Here is an 18,357-nt window from a genome sequence, read left to right as displayed (position 1 = left end):
CTGTTCACTTCAGTTTCTATGAACTGATTTGGAAATTCTAGGACTGACTGCCTTACGGAGTTTTGTGGACTCTAGCTGCCATGGGCAGGTATCCTTGTCAGTATCAAAGTGTGGTAAAAGCAACGAATGTGGTTTCCCAGCTTTTTGAGTTTTGCACTTGTCTTTTCTTATTCTTACATCTAAATCTGAAGCCATAGACAGAACATACTCTCACCCTAATGAGAAGCAAAACAGTACAAGATGAACATCTGATTATGTGGACAAGTCTTCTAGAGGGGGGAAAACCAAAAATTATCACAAGACAGAGTGGAGGCATCTATGATTTTTTTGATAACACTTTCATCAAAGCCTGATTGCCTTTCATCCTAATGAGGGGGGAAAAAAACTCACTATTCAAAGTCAGTGTTCCCTGAGAGCCTTTTTCTTGCCTGGAGTTTAAAATTATCTTAAAATTTCTCATTCTAAAACTGTGAGAACATAGAAAGCCAATCTCGTGGACAGGCTAACATACTGAAAATGACTTTCTCCCATTATGCATGAAGTAAATTGATGCAGTGTAAAAGTGCCTGAAAATTACCTTCGCATAATCAAATCCATGCTTTTCTTTGATGCCATTTCGACAAACAGTGTAATTATAGAAACGAGAATTCTTGATTAATCCAAGCCATTCTCGCCACCCAGGAGGGATGTAGCTGCCATTATATTCATTGAGGTATTTTCCAAAAAAGGCTGCAAGGGGGAAAGAAGGGTTATTTTCTCATATGAAATGATCAATCATAACTAAATGCATCAACATGAAATTACGTCTTGGAAAAAAGACAGTGAAACAAAAGTTAACCTAGGTAACAGTGGATGCCAAGGTAACATTCACGTAATACTCTGATTCTTTGGCAAAGTGACCCACATATATTTTCCTTTTGAATAAATAAGAATAGTGCCTAGGTACATGGATAGTTTATATAAATATAGTATAGTTTAATAAAATCACCATCAGGTTCATGATACTTTGAATGCATGTATTTTTTTGTGATCCTTCCAGGATAAAAGCAGAATGAATCTTTTTGTTAAGTTTATATAATAATCAGAGAAGTAGCCAGAGTGAGATGTGGAGTACTGAAAGTTGTCTTTGGGGTAAGTTTTCCAACATATTGCTTGAAAGTTGTGAATTACAAAAACATTACTGCAAAACTTGTCCTTGTTTTTGCCTATCAGGACAGTACATATTTTCCGTGTCAAAGAACCTTCATAAACTCCGTTTCTATGGGATGTGGTCAGTGCCTTTATGTCACATGTATTTTATGTCATCTTGTTTGCATTGTGTATATTTTACAAATGTGTGCTTATTACTGATAATCAAAAATTCTAGCAGCATGTCATTACAACCTTGATGACTAATTTTCATAGAATTACAGTAAAACAGAAGAATTGATATATGTGCTACAAACACACCACTGCTCAACCAGATGCCTTCCATGTCAAACCCACTTTCTGGCTTCATTACAGATGCCTCCACTTACATACATGAAGAAAGTTCTTAGCTGACAGGCTCGGAATGCTGAAAACAGATCCTGGAATCCAGGCACTTTATTGGTATTGCTCTTAAAGCACATGTTTCTGAATCTCAAACTTATCCAACATATTTCATTCCTGGGTCTTTATGGAATCTCTATTTAGCCTGATTTTATCTTTGATATATAACCACCAGTAGAATATCTCCATCTGAATGTTTTTCTTGCTCCTAATGCAATCATCCAGAATGGAATGAATAACTTTCCCTTGCACATGTACGTCTTTAGAAAGCCTTTAATTCTCGGAGTGGCATCATCACTCACCAGGCGTGGCCACCCAGCGCTTTCCCTGCCTCACCTACCCCTTCACTCACCCTGCTATGCAGCAGCTGCTGCCTGTAGGCTCTAAGTGGGTCAGAGCTATGGGACCTCTCACTCTTTCTCTGACTTGACACCCCTCCTGGGGGCCCACAGATTCCTGACCATCTCTCCTATGCATGCTCCAGGGTCTTTCCACTCTCACCATCAGCTTCCTGAAGACCAGCTCAGGTCACACCACCTTCTCGCAATCTTGGATGAAGAATCACAGTGAGTTTAACAGCTTGCCATCCTTTTGTCTGGACAAAATCCCTCTCTTTCCAACCCCATCTTACACATCTCTGTGATGCGTACCTCTCTCCAGCAACTGTGTTGCCTCTAGGTGTTCTGGTTTCCACCTCTCCACCTTTGCCTGTGCTGTTCTCTTGGTCTCCCTCTCTATGCATCAGGCCAGAACAGATGCCATTTCACTCCCAGTCTTTGTGCTGATTCCACAGGACTTGATCTCTGTGGCTCTGATGTCACATTCTTATCCTTCCTTGTGGAACAGTTATGTTCACGTATAAGCCTAATCTCCCTTATGTTGTTGTTTAGTCGCTAAGTCAAGTCTGAATCTTTTGTGACCCCGTGGATTGTAGCTTACCAGGCTGCTCTGTCCATGGGATTCCCCAGGCAAGAATACTGGAGTGGGGTGCCATTTCCTCCTCCAGGGGATCTTCCCAACCCACACTGCAGGCAGATTATTTACTGCTAAGCCACTGGGGAAGCCAATATCCCTTACACTGTAAGGTTTTTTTCAGACAAACACTGCCTTGATCTCATCTGTGTGCACTCTCCTCCCATCCTAGCATGTAGTCTAGGGGCTCCATTAATTTTAGTTTCTTAAACTGGGGTTCATGGACCCCCACATATTCTTGGAACTCTACAAGTTCTGGACTTGTTAAATTTTGTGTTTTCAATTGAGTTATGATTTTTCAAAAAAGCTAATTTGGTCAAAATATTTTCATAGAGTAGAGCCTCAGAGGTGCAAAAGTTGATACTTCTCTTTGGATTTATTTTCTTTGAAGAGTTGACTCAAGTCTGAGGAACACAGCAATGTTTGTTTACTTGCTGAATTAATGTTTATACATTGAATCTGCAAATGACTGAATAAATCAGGTGATCCGTTAGTCAAACATCCACAGCTTGAGAATTCTGCCAGGGCCCCTCAGCAGACAGACAGGCATGGAACAAAGTGTCAGAGGCCCTCACGTCAACTGTGACTCAGGATTTCCCTCTGAACTTCCTATGAGCTGTAGGAATTCTAATGAGATGTTCTCATCTTCAGAGACTAACCACCTTCTCACAGTGAACCACAGATGATTTTTCTTTCTGACAAAATGTAACGGGACTTAAGAGTCCCAGGCAGCAGACCAAGGCCACACCCCACCAGCATGACTTCAGAACGGGATTAGTTTCCAGAAGCCTTTCACTTGATAATTAAGAGCCCAGCTCTTTCCCCTGGCCTGCTCCTCATCCTCAGGGTTTTTTTTTCCCCCCATCTTTCCCTCTTTTTATAAAAGATCATAGTGGTTAGGAATATAAAGCCTGGGGCCAGCCTGCCTGGGTTCAAATCCTGGTTCTGTTACTCTCTAATTACATGTCCAGAGGTGACTTACTTAACCTCTCTCTACTTCCAATTCTCTTGTTGGAAAACCATGAAGAAGATGATGATAATAGTGGAAGGGATATTGTGAGGATGAAAATGAATTAATACATATGTAAAGCACTGAAAATAGTACCTGGCACATAATGAAGGCTTATTAAGTACTGCCACTGCTGGTACTGGGTTGGCCAAAAAGTTTGCTCAGGTTTTTCTATATCTTATGAACCTTTTGGCCAACCCAACATTATGATATTTGTTTGTTGTTTAGTCACTACGTCATGTCTGACTCTTTTTGACCCCATGGACTGTAGCTGGCTAGGCTTCTCTGTCCATGGAATTCCCCAGGCAAGAATACTGGAGTGGGTTGCCCTTTCTTCCTCCAGGGGAATCCTCCGAACTCAGGGATGGAACCCAATTCTCCTGCATTGGCAGGCAGATTCTTTACCATTGAGCTACCTGGGTAGCCCTAATATTATGATTACCATCACCATGATCATTAGCTTTTCAACTCTGGGTTCTGATTTAAATAACTTACCCTCCTGAAGTGCAAGGAAATTCTGTTCTAGAGTTCTGCCCTGTGCATCTGAAAACATCGCTGGAGAGATTACACAGTTTTCTCCCCTAATCTGATTCATTTTTGTAGCAACAAATTCTCTCCCAATTGGCTGACATTTTCTTGCTTAATTAGTTTTTCAGATTTTTTTTCTTGCTACTTTTAGTTTTGTTCTCTGTTTTTGTTCCCCCCTCTCAAGGAAGCCAGGCCAAGTCATTCCTGCCCTTTCCTCATTGTTTTACTCGTTAGGTTATTTAGAACTGTTTTCTACCCATTGCCATGGCTATCGCCCTTTCCCTTAATCCTCCCCTTATAAACAATTCCTTTAAGTCTCTTAATAGTCCCTGTTATTCACTTCAGAACTCCCTCCAGGTTTTCCATGTCTTTGTGTTAATGGGGTGTAAAAAATGTACTCACTATTCCAAATGTGTCCTCACCCATCACTCTTGGCTCCAAGGGAGACGGGACCTTGTGCATCAGGAGGCAGTACCCAGTGTTGGCAGTGTCAAGTTACTCAGCCTTTAGCGTCACCTTCGAACACTGAGGCTCATTTGTAATTACCCCTGGCCTCTTTCAACAACACTTCCTGGCAGTGCTCTGCAATTGATTATCTGGGATTCTAATTATTTTCCTCCAGATGCACTAAATTTCTTCCTCCGTCTCGAAGGTGAACTTCATTTTCTTGCCCATATTGCCATTATATTACATGTCGTTTGAAGTTTTTCAATCCTTTAGCTTTGGCAATTCAACTCAACTACTGTCTGAAAATGTCACTAGCACACCATCTACCCCTCCTCTCTTCTCTGGGCCATTAAACACTTTCCTTCATAGCTGTTTAGAAGGTGGAAGGTGGGGTTGGGTGACAGAGAGAAAGATCACAAAGACCTGACCATAATGACTGTTGACTTCAGTCAACACTACTTCTGTCCAAAACTACCTGTTACACAACACTTAGAAAAATTTCCTTGAACTATTTGAGGCAAAAGCTTTTATTTTTAGATTTGCAATAGTAACTACATATACAAAAGATTTCTGATGCTGTAGAGAAGTCAAATGTTATTTAATATAACAAATAATGTACTAATTGAGCTCTCATTCCTTGCAATGATTCGATTTGGGGTGGCAGGATTTCACTAATAATAACTATAAATTTACATAATTTTGAATCAAGTTAAAATTATGATTTATTCTTATGTCACCTCGTACACATGAGTTTGGTTTCCCCAACTAGACTGGAAGTCTAGCAAAGACAGGAATCTTACTTTATATCTCTTTATGGATCAAAGTCTACTATAGTTTTAAGGATAATGTGACTCAATTAATAGCATACTATGGTCAACTCCGGGAGTTGGTGATGGACAGGGAGGCCTGGCGTGCTGCAATTCATGGGGTCGCAAAGAGTCGGACACGACTGAGCGACTGAACTGAACTGGTAGTATGCTACATCTTGTTTTTGGGTACTTATCAAAAATTCATAATACTATCATTCATAAAAATAAGAATATTAGTTTGTTTTACTTTTACTGAACTCTATTAATACATTTTAAAACATCTCATACTAGAGAATAAATATACTTTTTTATGAGTATAAGAAGTATAAGTATAAAAGTATAAATATATAGTTTATATTTATATATTTATATACTTATATATATATATATATATCCTTTTATATATTTATATACTAAATATATACTTTATATTACATGGGGCCTTCCTGGTGGCTCAGGCTGTAAAGAACCTGACTGAAATGAAGAAAACCCAGGATCTATCTCTGGGTCTGGAAGATTCCCTGGAGAAGGGAATGGCAACCCATCCCAGTATTCCTGCCTGGAGAATTCCATGGACAGAGAGCCTGGCGGGCTACAGGGTATGGGACTGTATAGAATCGGACACGACTGAGCGACTTTAATTTCACTTCATAAGTAACATAAATAAATTTTATATTGTAAAAAGACACATAAAAATTGATTAACTTGTCTGCAGTGTTTTGTTACAAAAATAATTCTTTACATAATTTTATTGCAGGTCTTTATTAAATATTGTCCCTTCCACCCCAGTGATATGAAGCAGAATTAGTATGACTAAAATTTAATTCACCTGTGAATTTACAAATCCTGTGGTATGATTATAATTTGAGCACTACCATTTTTAAAGGAATCAGTATGATTACAGTGATTATAATAAAATTACAATATAATTTTGGATAGGAAAGAGAACTAAGCAATCCCTCTAGTCCTATCTCTGCATTCTATAGGTTAGAAAACTGGCCTGGAAAAGTTCTCGAAATAAGTTCAAGGCAGAGTAAGGACGTGATTCCAGTTCTCCACCATTTGGTTCAGGGTTTTTCCCCTAATACTTGATGTTACCTCTCAACTATGGATTATTACTGTCAATTTAAAATTTATGCCAGGTCTTACATTCATGTCTCTACTCTCAAAAGAAATTTAAACTAAAAATTTTTGAGTGGATAATCAGGTAGAATTTTCCTTTTTATGATAGATAATACAATATTGTTACCACTTCACTTAGAACATAAAATGCAATAGAAATGTTATTGTATTTTCCTTTCTTAAACATTTAAGCTGCTGTGAAGTCATATTTTCCATGAGTAAAGTTAGAAAAATTTAGGTTATAGTCAGTCCAAAAATATGCCTCGGTTCTGAAAAAAGAAAATAATGTCATACAATGGTAAGTACAATACTGGATCAATTCATTTAAATCTATGTACTCTGGATACCTCCCAAAATAAGCCTCTCAGTAGTTTGTCTTCTCTGAGTTGTTCTTCGTAAAACTGATTACTGCTTTGTGCTTCTCGCTAGATGGATCTTTATGTGTAATACAGCTTCTGTCATTATTTTTCCTATGTTCTCAGCTAAATGTTCTAAAGGATGTATTTATTGTTAGGAAAACAATAAAGTCTTTATACATTCGCTCCCCCCCACTAGTTTAGTGGTTCATAAATAATTATGCTGGTTTAAAACCTACACACCAATTCTCTTAATTTCCTGAGATGTCTATCATCCGGATGTGCTTATTTGTAGATTTTCAAATGAGTCTCTGTCCCTGGTTGGATTGGTAATTATTGTCACAGAGACATCTTTACTTCCTAACTGTCTGAGACATATCAATATTTTCCCATTAAAGATGAATTGAAATTATATAGCTTATTATCACTGCTGTTTTAGCCTTCCAATTTTTACCTTTTCTGATTTACTAGAGGGCACTCTCAAAATTTATTTTCCTGGGTGCATATCATCCATTTTTTATTCCTAGCAGAGTGTTTGAAAAAATCTTAAGCATTTGAAAAAGTCCTGTTTTCCTTAAAGAATTCCTTTGCTTTGTAGAATGACTCACTGTAAATTCCATTATTACCTAAGTTCTAGACCCCAGGGAAGAAGGTTGGCTACAGAATATGAGTTAATTTCCAGAAGCAAATCTCCTCTTCCTGAAGAAGAGAACTGATTGAAGCAGGCCCAATGGACTGCACCATGAGACTGCTAGTTGTCCCTGGGAAAGGCTGATTGTCTGCAGTTTCCTCCTAGACCTAACCCACAAGGCTAGGGTACTATACTGGAAAGAGCCCTGAAGACCAAGGTCTTGTTGCTCACTCTTCCTAGCAGAACATCAGATGGGTCATTTTCAGCAAGTCCTCTTATCTTGTGGGTCTAAATTTGTTCATCTGATGAGACTTCCCTGGTGGTCCAGTGGTTAGCACTTTGTGCTTCCCTTGGTCAAGGAACTAAGATTCCACACCTTTTGGGTGGTGTGGCCAAAAAGTAAAAAAAAAACAAAAAAAAAAACAATTGTGAAATATTTAAGTTTGTTTATCTGTATATGCTTAGTTGCTCAGTCCTGTATGATTCTTTGTGATCCCATGGACTATCCCACCTGGCTGCTTTTCCATGGGATTCTCTAGGCAAGAATACTAAAGTGGGTTGCCATTCTCTTCTCCAGGGAACCTTACCGACCCAGGGATGGAACTCAGGTCTCCTCCATTGCAGGCGGATTCTTTACCATTTGAGAATAGGAGAACTGAACGAAATTATCTCTGAGGTTTACTCAAGCTCTCGTAACCCACTGTAGGATGGATACAGCATAGGATAATTTAAACAAGTACCAGAATACACTCCGCTTCTTAGAAGCAACAGATTTGTTTTTTCTTGGTGACCCAATGAACTTTGTACTAGATGGCGTTTCCATTTTTGCTTTTGCCATCTGGAAGTTTAGCTTCAAATATGCAGCCTTTCTCCACAATTCTGTGGCATGTGTGTGGTTTGTATATTAACCTTTGCCTTGATATGAACTGGTTCTACCCTCCATTTCTACTGGACAGGGTCCTTATTGCTCCGTATCCTATTATGTTTTATGTGTCACTATCAGGCACTTTGGAATGAGGCATGATAGAAATATAGGTCAGGAAATAAGGTAACGGGAAGAAGAAAGATGGAGTCAAGTGTGCTAGATTCAGACTGTCACTGATGAGCTTGTGACCTCAGACCAACTCTCCTGAGTTTCTGTTTCTTCACTGGCAATACGGGTAAATCCTTTCAGGGATTAGGCGAGAAAACTCAGCTAAAATGCCTGGTACAGAGGAAGCAAGCACAAAATATCAATTTCCGATTTTTCCCCTTTCTTTCTGATGGCCCAGCTTTACTGAAGTATAACTGACAATCAAAAATTCTAAGGTTTATAACCCAAAGGCCCACTATACAAAAACACTGTGAAACAGGAACCATCGCCAAGCCAATCAACATACTCATCCCTGTACATGTTCAGTAGTTTCCATTATTTTCTGTAGTGATAAGAACACCCAAGATCTAGCCTCTTAGCAAATTTCAAGTACCCAATGAAACACTGTCAACTATAGCCAAACCACTGTTCACTCTCTCTCCGGACTTCTTTTCGTTTGTCCCTTTCTTGGTTTGGCCCTGAAATGTATTCGCAAGCCGTAGTCAACAGCTCTAAGTCTCAGCAGGGTTCTTGTTGTCACCCATATCTCTGTTTCCTAGGACAGACCCCAACCATGTTGGTCTGGATATGACGACTGTTCTAACTCCCTAGGTTCCAACTCTGTCTCTGCTAATAGGAATTAAATTACAGGGACAGTGAGAGTTGAAAGGCACTGACTTCACACAATGCTTCCCATGAATAAAACACAATTCGGTGGTCAAAATCAGGAGTCAGGCATCAGGGGACCATTTCTGATTTTGCTTCTGAGTTGGTCACACAGTATTTGAAATCCTCACCTCAGTTATAAAATGGAGCCAAGTACATTTGCTGTTTATGAATCCTACAGGGATGTTGGAGAGATTTGCAAATTGCTTTAGAGCTCTCAGATGAAAGGTGCTATAAATTTAAACCACTTATGTGGGAAAACACTCAGGATAAGGCTCTCCAAGTAACCTAGTTTCTTTCTGAAGCATAAGCAGACACCTTTGAGGCTCATGGGAGGAGTTCCTTCTGGGCGTGGAGGCTTTGAGATGTTTGCGGATGACAATGCTATCATCTCCACAGTCAGTATTTTCATCCATAAATAACAAGTATTAAGTGCCCACAAGGTGTTCTGCACAGAAGCCAATGACCACATAGTTCCTAAATCCAGCGAGAAAGATTAATTTCATTTTTAGAAGAGATTTGAGAGAGAATCAGTTCAGTTCAGTTGAGCTCAGTTGCTCAGTCATGTCCGACTCTTTGTGACCCCATGAATCGCAGCACGCCAGGCCTCTCTGTCCATCACCAACTCCCGGAGTTCACTCAGACTCACGTCCATCGAGTCAGTGATGCCATCCAGCCATCTCATCCTCTGTCGTCCCCTTCTCCTCCTGCCCCCAATCCCTCCCAGGATCAGAGTCTTTTCCAAGAGAATACCTTTATCCAAAATCCTTTCAAGTCTTCAGAATAGAGAATCTGTAGACTTGAAAGTCATTTCCAAGTTTTTAATGATGACACCTGGAGTTCTTCTGAATAAGTCTAGTTGGTTCTGAAAAAATTATTTTCCATTACAGCCCTCAATCAATATCTGGGTTTCCTCTCCTAAAAAAATGCTCAGACTATGTCTTTCCCACTCCTAATTCTATTAAAATGGTTCCACTCCCCCAAAGATAGTGGAAACTGTGCTGTCTAATACAATATGGTAGCTATTGGCCACATGTGGCTAAGTTTAAAATAATAAAAAATAAATAAAAATTTAAAAAAAAGAAATGCTCAGAAAACCTAACAAGAGCATTTAAATGCTTGGTGAATAAAGGCTTTGGGTCAATCATACAGGAAGGAGCCTTGCTTATTTCTTAGAACGACTGGCATGATGTTTATGATCTCTCTGGAAGGAGGTCCCTAATTTGCAAGACACCAGTTAACCACACCCCTCATCTATGTAGGTTAAACGGTGATAAAGGGTGTACCATGGGATGTCCTCCTTTCCTGGAAAATAAGGGTGAACATTTGAGATCTAAAAGTAACCACAATGAAGCTAAAGAAAAGTGGAATCCTATTAATTATGAGTAAGTAAATAGGTGAATTAATAAAGCACACCTCATTGGATTATTTCATTCAGCTATTTATGAATTCAGTAAATAATTTTGATAATCTATTGTGTCCCAGATCCTGGGATAGGTGCTCTGCATGCAAGAATGTGCTCAGTTGGCACCAGGACCTGGAAATTTGGGCGGTTGAGGTAAGCAGGCTCATGGGATAGAAACTCTTCAGTTGCAGGTTGTCTGGAAAATTCCAGTTGCTGGGTGCTCTGATGGAACAGAGGACACTGGCAGGCTATAGTCCATAGGACTGCAAAGAATAGGACATGACTTAGTGACCGAGCATACACACATGCATGCACTGATGGGGACAGCTTTTTCTTCACGTGTCCACTAAGAATCATTCTGACTTTTCTCTAAGGGATCTCTAGCTGGGACAGTCATCAGAGAGAAAAATAAGGGATGCAGAGGGAGACAAGTCTAGCTCCTTCCATTTAGGGACCGACTGGAAGCTCACAGATTTCATCACATAGTGCATTTTTCTGAGATGCGTTACCAGAATTCACGGAATTGAAGGCCTGGAAATTTCCCTTTACCTGTTCTGTAGCCGGTGCTGTTCAGATAGACAGCAAACGTCCGAGGCTCGTGCACCGCCTGCCAGGAGGGGGAAGAGCAGTTCTCGTTGTTGGTGTAGATGTTGTGGTTGTGCACGTACTTGCCAGTGAGCATGGAGGAGCGGGAGGGACAGCACATGGGCGTGGTCACGAAGGCATTGGTGAAGGTGGCCCCGCCACGCTCCATAATCCTTCTGGTTTTGTTCATGACTTGCAGGGAACCTGAAAGGCACAAGGCCAGCACTGTTTAGCAGACAGCACTGCACAATCACCCACTGACGTCACGTGACGTCACATGATGCCACTCTGTCCCTCTGACTTGTTAATGTCCCTCCCTTGGCTTGAGGAGTCTGTAATTGGACCAGTTCTCATTTCCAGGACACGGTGCAGCACTGGGGATCCTATCATCTCAGGTATTTTGCAGAATAATAAACACATTTCGGCTTCTCCCTTTTTTAATCACAAAGGAAAAAACTGCAGGCTCGTCTGATCATTAAAGCTAGAATTTTAGAGATGGAGTAGATTAAAGGCCAGCAGCCCTCTGAATTTGATTAGAGAGCATCAAAAAACTCCTAGCCCACCAAACTCACACCAGCTACAAACAGCGCAGAAAAGATGGATACAGTACTTTTATCGTATCAAACAAAAGAGGGAAAAATTTCTACAGTTAAGTAAAAGTTCATCCAAAATGCGTGTTGAACTAAAAAAAAAAAAAAATCTCCAATGCAACTTGGTATGCCCTAGTAAACTCACCACCTACCTGGCAGGTTTTCTATCAGGATCACACGATCAGTTTATGTTTTTGCCTGTTTCCACGTCATTTAAAAAGACGGATTGTTTGTTTATGAAAGAGCTATGACTCTACTGTATTTGCATTAGCAGTAAAATATTCCATTTGAACTCTAAAGGATGAAATTGTACATAAGACTGTCGAGAAAGAAAAAAAAAACAACTCTTTTGATTACTCAATCCAGCCAAACATGGCAGCTGAATCCCATCCAAATACTGCAGGGGAAAAAAAAAAAAAAAAAGCTCAGGCCAGAATTCAATAGTCTTTTCAGGACTTGTCAAGAAATGCACTACAGAGCACTACAGCCAAGCCCATTGCATTTCAATCCTGGAGCCTCACATTTCCAACAGGTCCTACTTCTTCCAAAGAAAGGGAGAAAGTCTATGTCGTTTTCCAACAAGGAAGGAAATCGTAATGCAAACCAGGTAAGCACTCAGAGCAGAAGAGAAGTGTGCAGCCATCCAAAAAGCCACAGTCGGCCTCATATTTTTTCACATATGTGCTTTCACCGTTTACATGAATATAGAAAAGACAGTTTCTAATTGTGTCTCCTTAGAGCTCTCTACAGTATGCCTTGCTGAGAAGGATTCCAAACTGCTTTTCCTGCCCTGGTTGTCTTCGGAAGATCAAGCAACTTATTTTTTTGCCATTGATGAATAACATGTAGTGAGCACCCACTTCATGCTGAGCGTTCATTCTACCGACCTCAACTCTCTGAACTGGTCCCGCAAGTATAGCATTAACAAAAGCAATGGGAAGTTCTCTGTTGCCTCCAATCTTCACTAGTAAACTACCTAATAAGAACTTATATATGGAGATTGCTTGGAGGTATTTGCAAAGCAAGGTAGTGTGGATACAGCAGTAGCAGGGCATATAAGGACAGTGGGGACAGGAGGCAATATTTAGTAAGAACTCTGCCACAGTAGTTGAAGACAACTGGAAGGAAAGGAGGAAGAAGAACTCGGGATGAGCGAAGTGCATCGTCGGGGGCATGTGTGGTGCACTGGAGGTGGGACGAGGTAAGTGGAGTGATGAAAATGGCACATGAGTTTTCTGGAACGGAAACGAAAATGAAGACTTCTCTTGATGTAGTGGGTGGCAGAGCTAGCAAATAGCTTGGTGGCTGGGGAGAGACATTCAGCTTTGACAGAACAGACAAAATGATGCAGAGTAAGGTCTTTGTCAAAGGCATGAAGGATATGTTATGATAAAAGTCTTTGAGAGGTGTTGCTATGACAATGGAAGTATGTACACAGCCGAGGAAGCAGGCTGGTCCATCAAACGTATGGCCAAGGGGTTGCTGAAACCCCCAGGTTGTGGGGTGATAAGAACTGGAATGGCGTTGTGCCTCTACAATAGAATGACTCTTAAGAAGCAGACCTAAGAGCTTCCCTGGTGGTCCAGTGGTAAGAATGCAGGCTAGACACCAGTTTTATCCCCGGTCCAGGAAAAGCCCTCATGCTGCAGGGCAACTAAGCCCATGTACAACAACTACCGAAGCCCACTCACCATAAAGCCCATGCGCTGCAACAAGGGAAGCCACTGTAATGAGAGGCCGGTGCACCTGCATCTAGAGAGTAGCCCCCACTCTCTGCAACTAGAGAAAGCCCGTGCACAGCCAAAAAAAAAAAAAGAATAAATAATTTTTAAAAGATTTATTTTTTAAAAAAATAGAAGATCCAAGAGATGCTGATGCTGTAATGTATCAGAAGGCTGTGTGTTGACTAACATTTTTCAGCTTGGGAAGAAAACTGGATAAGTAGTGGTTTCACTGTTGCTCAAGAAGTAACTTGACAAGAACTATGCCCTACAGAACATCAAAGAAGTGCACATTAGAAATGTTGTGTTTTATATTTATGTTAGTTGATCATAAAAGGGATAGAGCCTGGAATAAATACATGCAATGAAACACAGGAGTGGGGAGAGAGTTCGAGGTCAATGTCAAAGTCCATTCACTTATTCTTTTTTCCTCTTTAGAAATCTGCAGTGATTACTTATGGTTAACAGCTTGAATTTTGAGAAAACTTAGCAAAGACTATTGACCAATTTTTATTGCCTAATGGTCTCTTCGTGTCAGAGAATGACTTCTCGGAGTTTCCTCATGAGCTTAGCTAGACTCAAATTTTAAAAAAAAGCAACTAGAGGCCATCCCCCAAGGTTGCATCACACAGCTGCAACCTCTAGTTTACAAACTCATTTGGACCACAACACTGGATGGGAGGTGGAAATCTGATCTAAGATCATATGATATGAAAACTAGGGGCAAAAACTCAGCCCCATGCAGAAAGAACTGAAAGTGTTAGTCACTCAGCTGTGTCCAACTCTTTGTGACCCATGGACTGTAGCCCACCAGCCTCCTCTGTCCATGGAACTCTCCAGGAAAGAATACCAGAGTGGGTTGCCATGCCCACTTTGAAGCTGGGTCTCCTGCATTGCAGGCATACTCTTTACCATCTGTGTCACCAGGGTCAGTTCCATGCATCACTCCTGGAATTGCCCCAGCCAGGACTGTCCTCTCACTCTAAATATCACTCTTGGGACTTCCCTGGTGGTCCAGTGGTTAAGACTTTTCCTTTCAATGCAGAGGGTGCAGGTTTGATTCCTAGTCAGGGACCTAAGATTTCACTTCTCTTGGCCAACACACCAAAGCATAAAAGAGAAGCAATATTGTAACAAATTCAACAAAGACTTCAAAAATGGTCCACATCAAAAAATCTTTTAAAAATAAATAAATAACATTCTTTTCTTAAACGACTGAGCTGGTTGTGTTGAAGAACAAAAAAAATCCCTCTAAACCCTCTGCTTCCAACTGATCTGCCAGTCAAAGGGAACAATGAAGATGTTTGGTCTTTGCTGCTGCTGCTGCTGCAAAGTTGCTTCAGTCATGTCCAACTCTGTGCGACCCCACAGACGGCAGCCCACCAGGCTTCCCCGTCCCTGGGATTCTCCAGGCATGAATACTGGAGTGGGTTGTCATTTCCTTCTCCATTGGTCTCTGCAGGTACAGTGGTAAGAGCCCCATGGGTGGGGCTCCTGACTGAATATGAGCATCTAGCTTGAAGTTTCTCAGTAAAGAGAAGATTCTGAGACAATGCTACTCCAACTTTAAAAATTACCTGGAGAGTATGTTATGTTATAGAAGAATTTGCATTTCTAACAAGCTCCCTGATGACACCGGTGCTGCCTGTCCATGGTCTACTCTTGGAGATGTAGCTGAAACCTGACACAGAGCCAGGGAAGCTTTGAGCTGGAAGAGACTTTAGTGGGTGCCTCACTTTAAGTGATCTAAGTGGTTTAGACCACTTCCAAAGCTGCAAGATAGGTAGACAGGAAGAGAAAACACTGATTTCATATTTATTCTCACAGATTTTATGACTTGTGTGTGTTAAGTTGCTTCAGTCATGTCTGACTCTGTGAAAACCTGTGAACTGTAGCCCACTAGGCTCCTCTGTCCATGGGATTCTCCAGGCAAGAATACTGGAGTGGGTTGCCATGACCTCCTCCAGGGGATCTTCCTGACTCAGGGATCGAACCCATGTCTCTTATGTCTCCAGCATTGGAAGGTGGGTTCTTTAGCACTAGGGTCACCTCGGAAGCCCAGCAGATTTTATACTTGCTCCCATTTCTAAGTGTTTCATATGTAGCAAATCATTTAGTCCTGACAATAACTTTCCATAGTGGGTGTTATTATTTATTATTCCCACATCAGGGATGATAAAGTGAGGTACAGAAGGGTTAAACAACATGCCTAGGACTGCACAGACCCTAAGCAGCAGACCTCAGATACAAATGCGGGCTGTCTGTTCAGAGATCATGCTTTTAAGCTCCATCTAGGCTGAGTACTGGCTGTGACACTGACATCTGAAGACTGCAACACAGAAATGATGTCTGCTCACAGTAAGAGTAGATCTCATTTACTGTAGTCTCATATTTTGCTTCCCAGGTGGTGCTAGTGGTAAAGAACCCACTTGCCAATATAAGAGGCATAAGAGACACAGGTTCGATCCCGGGGTCAGAAAGATCCCCTGGAGGAAGGCATGGCAACCCACTCCAGTATTCTTGCCTGGAGAATCCCGTGGACAGAGGAGCCTGGCAGGCTACAGTCCATGGGGTCACAAAGAATCAGACACAACTGAGGGCAACTTAGCACGTACGTATTTTGCTTCATCTAGCCTCTTAGGGGAGATACTAACAGACACTAAAGCCCGTCTCCTGCCTTCTTATGGACTGATTTCAGTAGATTGGGTTTGAGTGGGAGAGGGAGCATGGGCTGCAGATGTGTCTGTCTTCAGAAGCTGACAGTCACACTGGTGTTAAATGTTGCCTCTGATCTTGGAGTCCCTGGGTGGATACAGATGATGGAGTATAGGAATCATATCTCTTCCCTCTGCTGAGTCGGTGTGCTCCAGCAAAGTAAGTACAAAGCCTTCTCTTTTATGGCTGTGTAGTGATTAATGTCAGCCAACAACACTGCCTCGTCCTGCACCTATGGCCACTGTGACTGCACCATTGATTTTTCACTGGGAAACTATCCAAAATGATTCTGTATCCATACAACTAATAATTATGCATTTCCAGCATGGTCCCAGTGGATGGGACCATGTTTTGTCCTATAGCTGGAAGGGCTTGGTTTTGTTTTAAGCCAGAGCTCTTCACCTCTCTGAGTTTCAGGACTTTGGTGCCTAAAATGTAGACTGTGCTGATTCTTAGTTATCAGAGCAATTATTTCATGAGAATGTTATGAAACTTTAAGGCTGAAGATTCACAAGATTACCAAGGCAGGGCTTAGGAGGATGAAGATGAGAAGAGAAAGAGTCCTGGACTTGAACTTGAGGGGAAACATCTGAGTTTTTGTCACAGATGTGCTTGACCAAGTCATTTACCCTCTTTGGATTTGTGTTTCTCAGCTGTAAAATAGAACTAATAATAGCTGTCCGGACCTGTTGGCAGGGCTGTTGAGCAAATGGCATGAGCTGTGATTTACTGTGTGATCATCTTGGCACCAAGATGTTTCGTTTACTCCTGCCTTTCCCATCTCCCTCTCTGTCATCACATCTGAACTCCAAAGCTAAGGCAGGCATACAGAGGCAGCCATAAACTGCATGTTTGTGTTCCTTCAAAACGTATAGGTTGAAACCTAATGTGCTAGGTTATGGTGTTAGAAGGTGGGGGCTTTGGCAGGTGATTAGGTCATGAGGGTGGAGCCCTCATGAATGGGTTTAGCGCCCTCATAAAAGAGACTCCAAAGAGTGCTCTGCCTCTTCTGCCATGTGAGGACACAGCGAAAACAGCATCTGTGAACCAGGAAGCAGATTCCCACCAGACACAGAACTTGCTGGAGTCTCGATCTTGGATTTTTCAGCTTCCAGAACCACGAGAAATGAATGTCTGTATAAATGTCTGTTGTTAATGGTTGGCAACTGGACGGAGAAGGCGATGGCACCCCACTCCAGTATTCTTGCCTGGAGAATCCCAGGGACGGGAGAGCCAGGTGGGCTGCCGTCTATGGGGTCACACAGAGTCAGACACGACTGAAGCGACTGAGCAGTAGCAGCAGCAACAAGTCACCTAGTCTATGGTATTTGGTTACAGCAGTCCTGATGGATTAAGATAGAAGTTTACTTTTGTCTATGCTTCAAGACTTAAAATGTTAAAGCTGGTTTAAAGATATCAATTCCCATCTACCCATCATGCACTGTTCCCTATGCTTCTCTTAAGCGAGAAGCCTGGCTTTATTATCATTTAAAGTGGTCCTTTGAGGTGGAAGCCTGACAGGGATGCTATGAAGTGACCATAATGAAGTCCAGTAGTTGGCATGGGGGCACTGCTGACTGGGCTGGCTTGAGGACAGGGAAGGTCCGGGCCACAGCTGACTCTTGAGGCTGCCAAGAAAAGCTGCCCCAGTGCCAGAGTTCTAGGTTGGGACTGGGGATGTCTGCCATCACTCCTGCAGGGGTGGGGGTGCTTTGACAGTGGTCAGCTGTGGACTAGGATGCTGCTAGGTCAGCAGTGACTGAGAGAGGAGAAGTGGCACTCTCTGGGAATCCCGTAAGATCTGTCAGGTTTGCAATTCTGATGGGTTAGAAATCAAGGCTCTAGGAACAGTCCTTTGGAGGTGGTGTGTACGGGGTTATTGGGGCCTGACAGAGTCATAGCCAGGAATTTCAATCATTCTACAAGCTTCAAGTCATTTATTCTCAAATCACATGCATGTAGAAGGTCAGAGGGGGGAAAATGTCTCACTCATCAGGCTGACTTTATCAAAATCACACAGTGAACTTGAATTACTTTACGTCCATGTTAAACTCTATAACTGGAGAAGGAAATGGCAACCCACTCCAGTGTTCTTGCCTGGAGAATCCCGGGGACGGGGGGAGCCTGGTGGGCTGCCGTCTATGGGATCGCACAGAGTTGGACACAACTGAAGCGACTTAGCAGCAGCAGCAGCAGCAA

General features: G+C 41.8%; 1 protein-coding gene across 1 annotated transcript in view; it reads right to left on the bottom strand.

Annotated features, from left to right (window-relative positions):
- Positions 1 to 18,357, bottom strand: part of SULF1 (sulfatase 1) — a 154,621-nt gene that overhangs the window by 64,639 nt on the left and 71,625 nt on the right. The window contains exons 4-5 of the mRNA XM_068984050.1: positions 11,097 to 11,336; positions 578 to 729 (exon numbers count right to left, since the gene is read on the bottom strand). Of these exons, the coding sequence (XP_068840151.1) occupies positions 578 to 729; positions 11,097 to 11,336 (392 nt within the window). The remainder of the gene's footprint in view (positions 1 to 577; positions 730 to 11,096; positions 11,337 to 18,357) is intronic.

This window comes from Capricornis sumatraensis, chromosome 11 (genome assembly GCF_032405125.1).
Source record: "Capricornis sumatraensis isolate serow.1 chromosome 11, serow.2, whole genome shotgun sequence".
NCBI classification, from domain to species: domain Eukaryota; kingdom Metazoa; phylum Chordata; class Mammalia; order Artiodactyla; family Bovidae; genus Capricornis; species Capricornis sumatraensis.
This window is presented reverse-complemented; position numbering and strand designations above follow the sequence as displayed.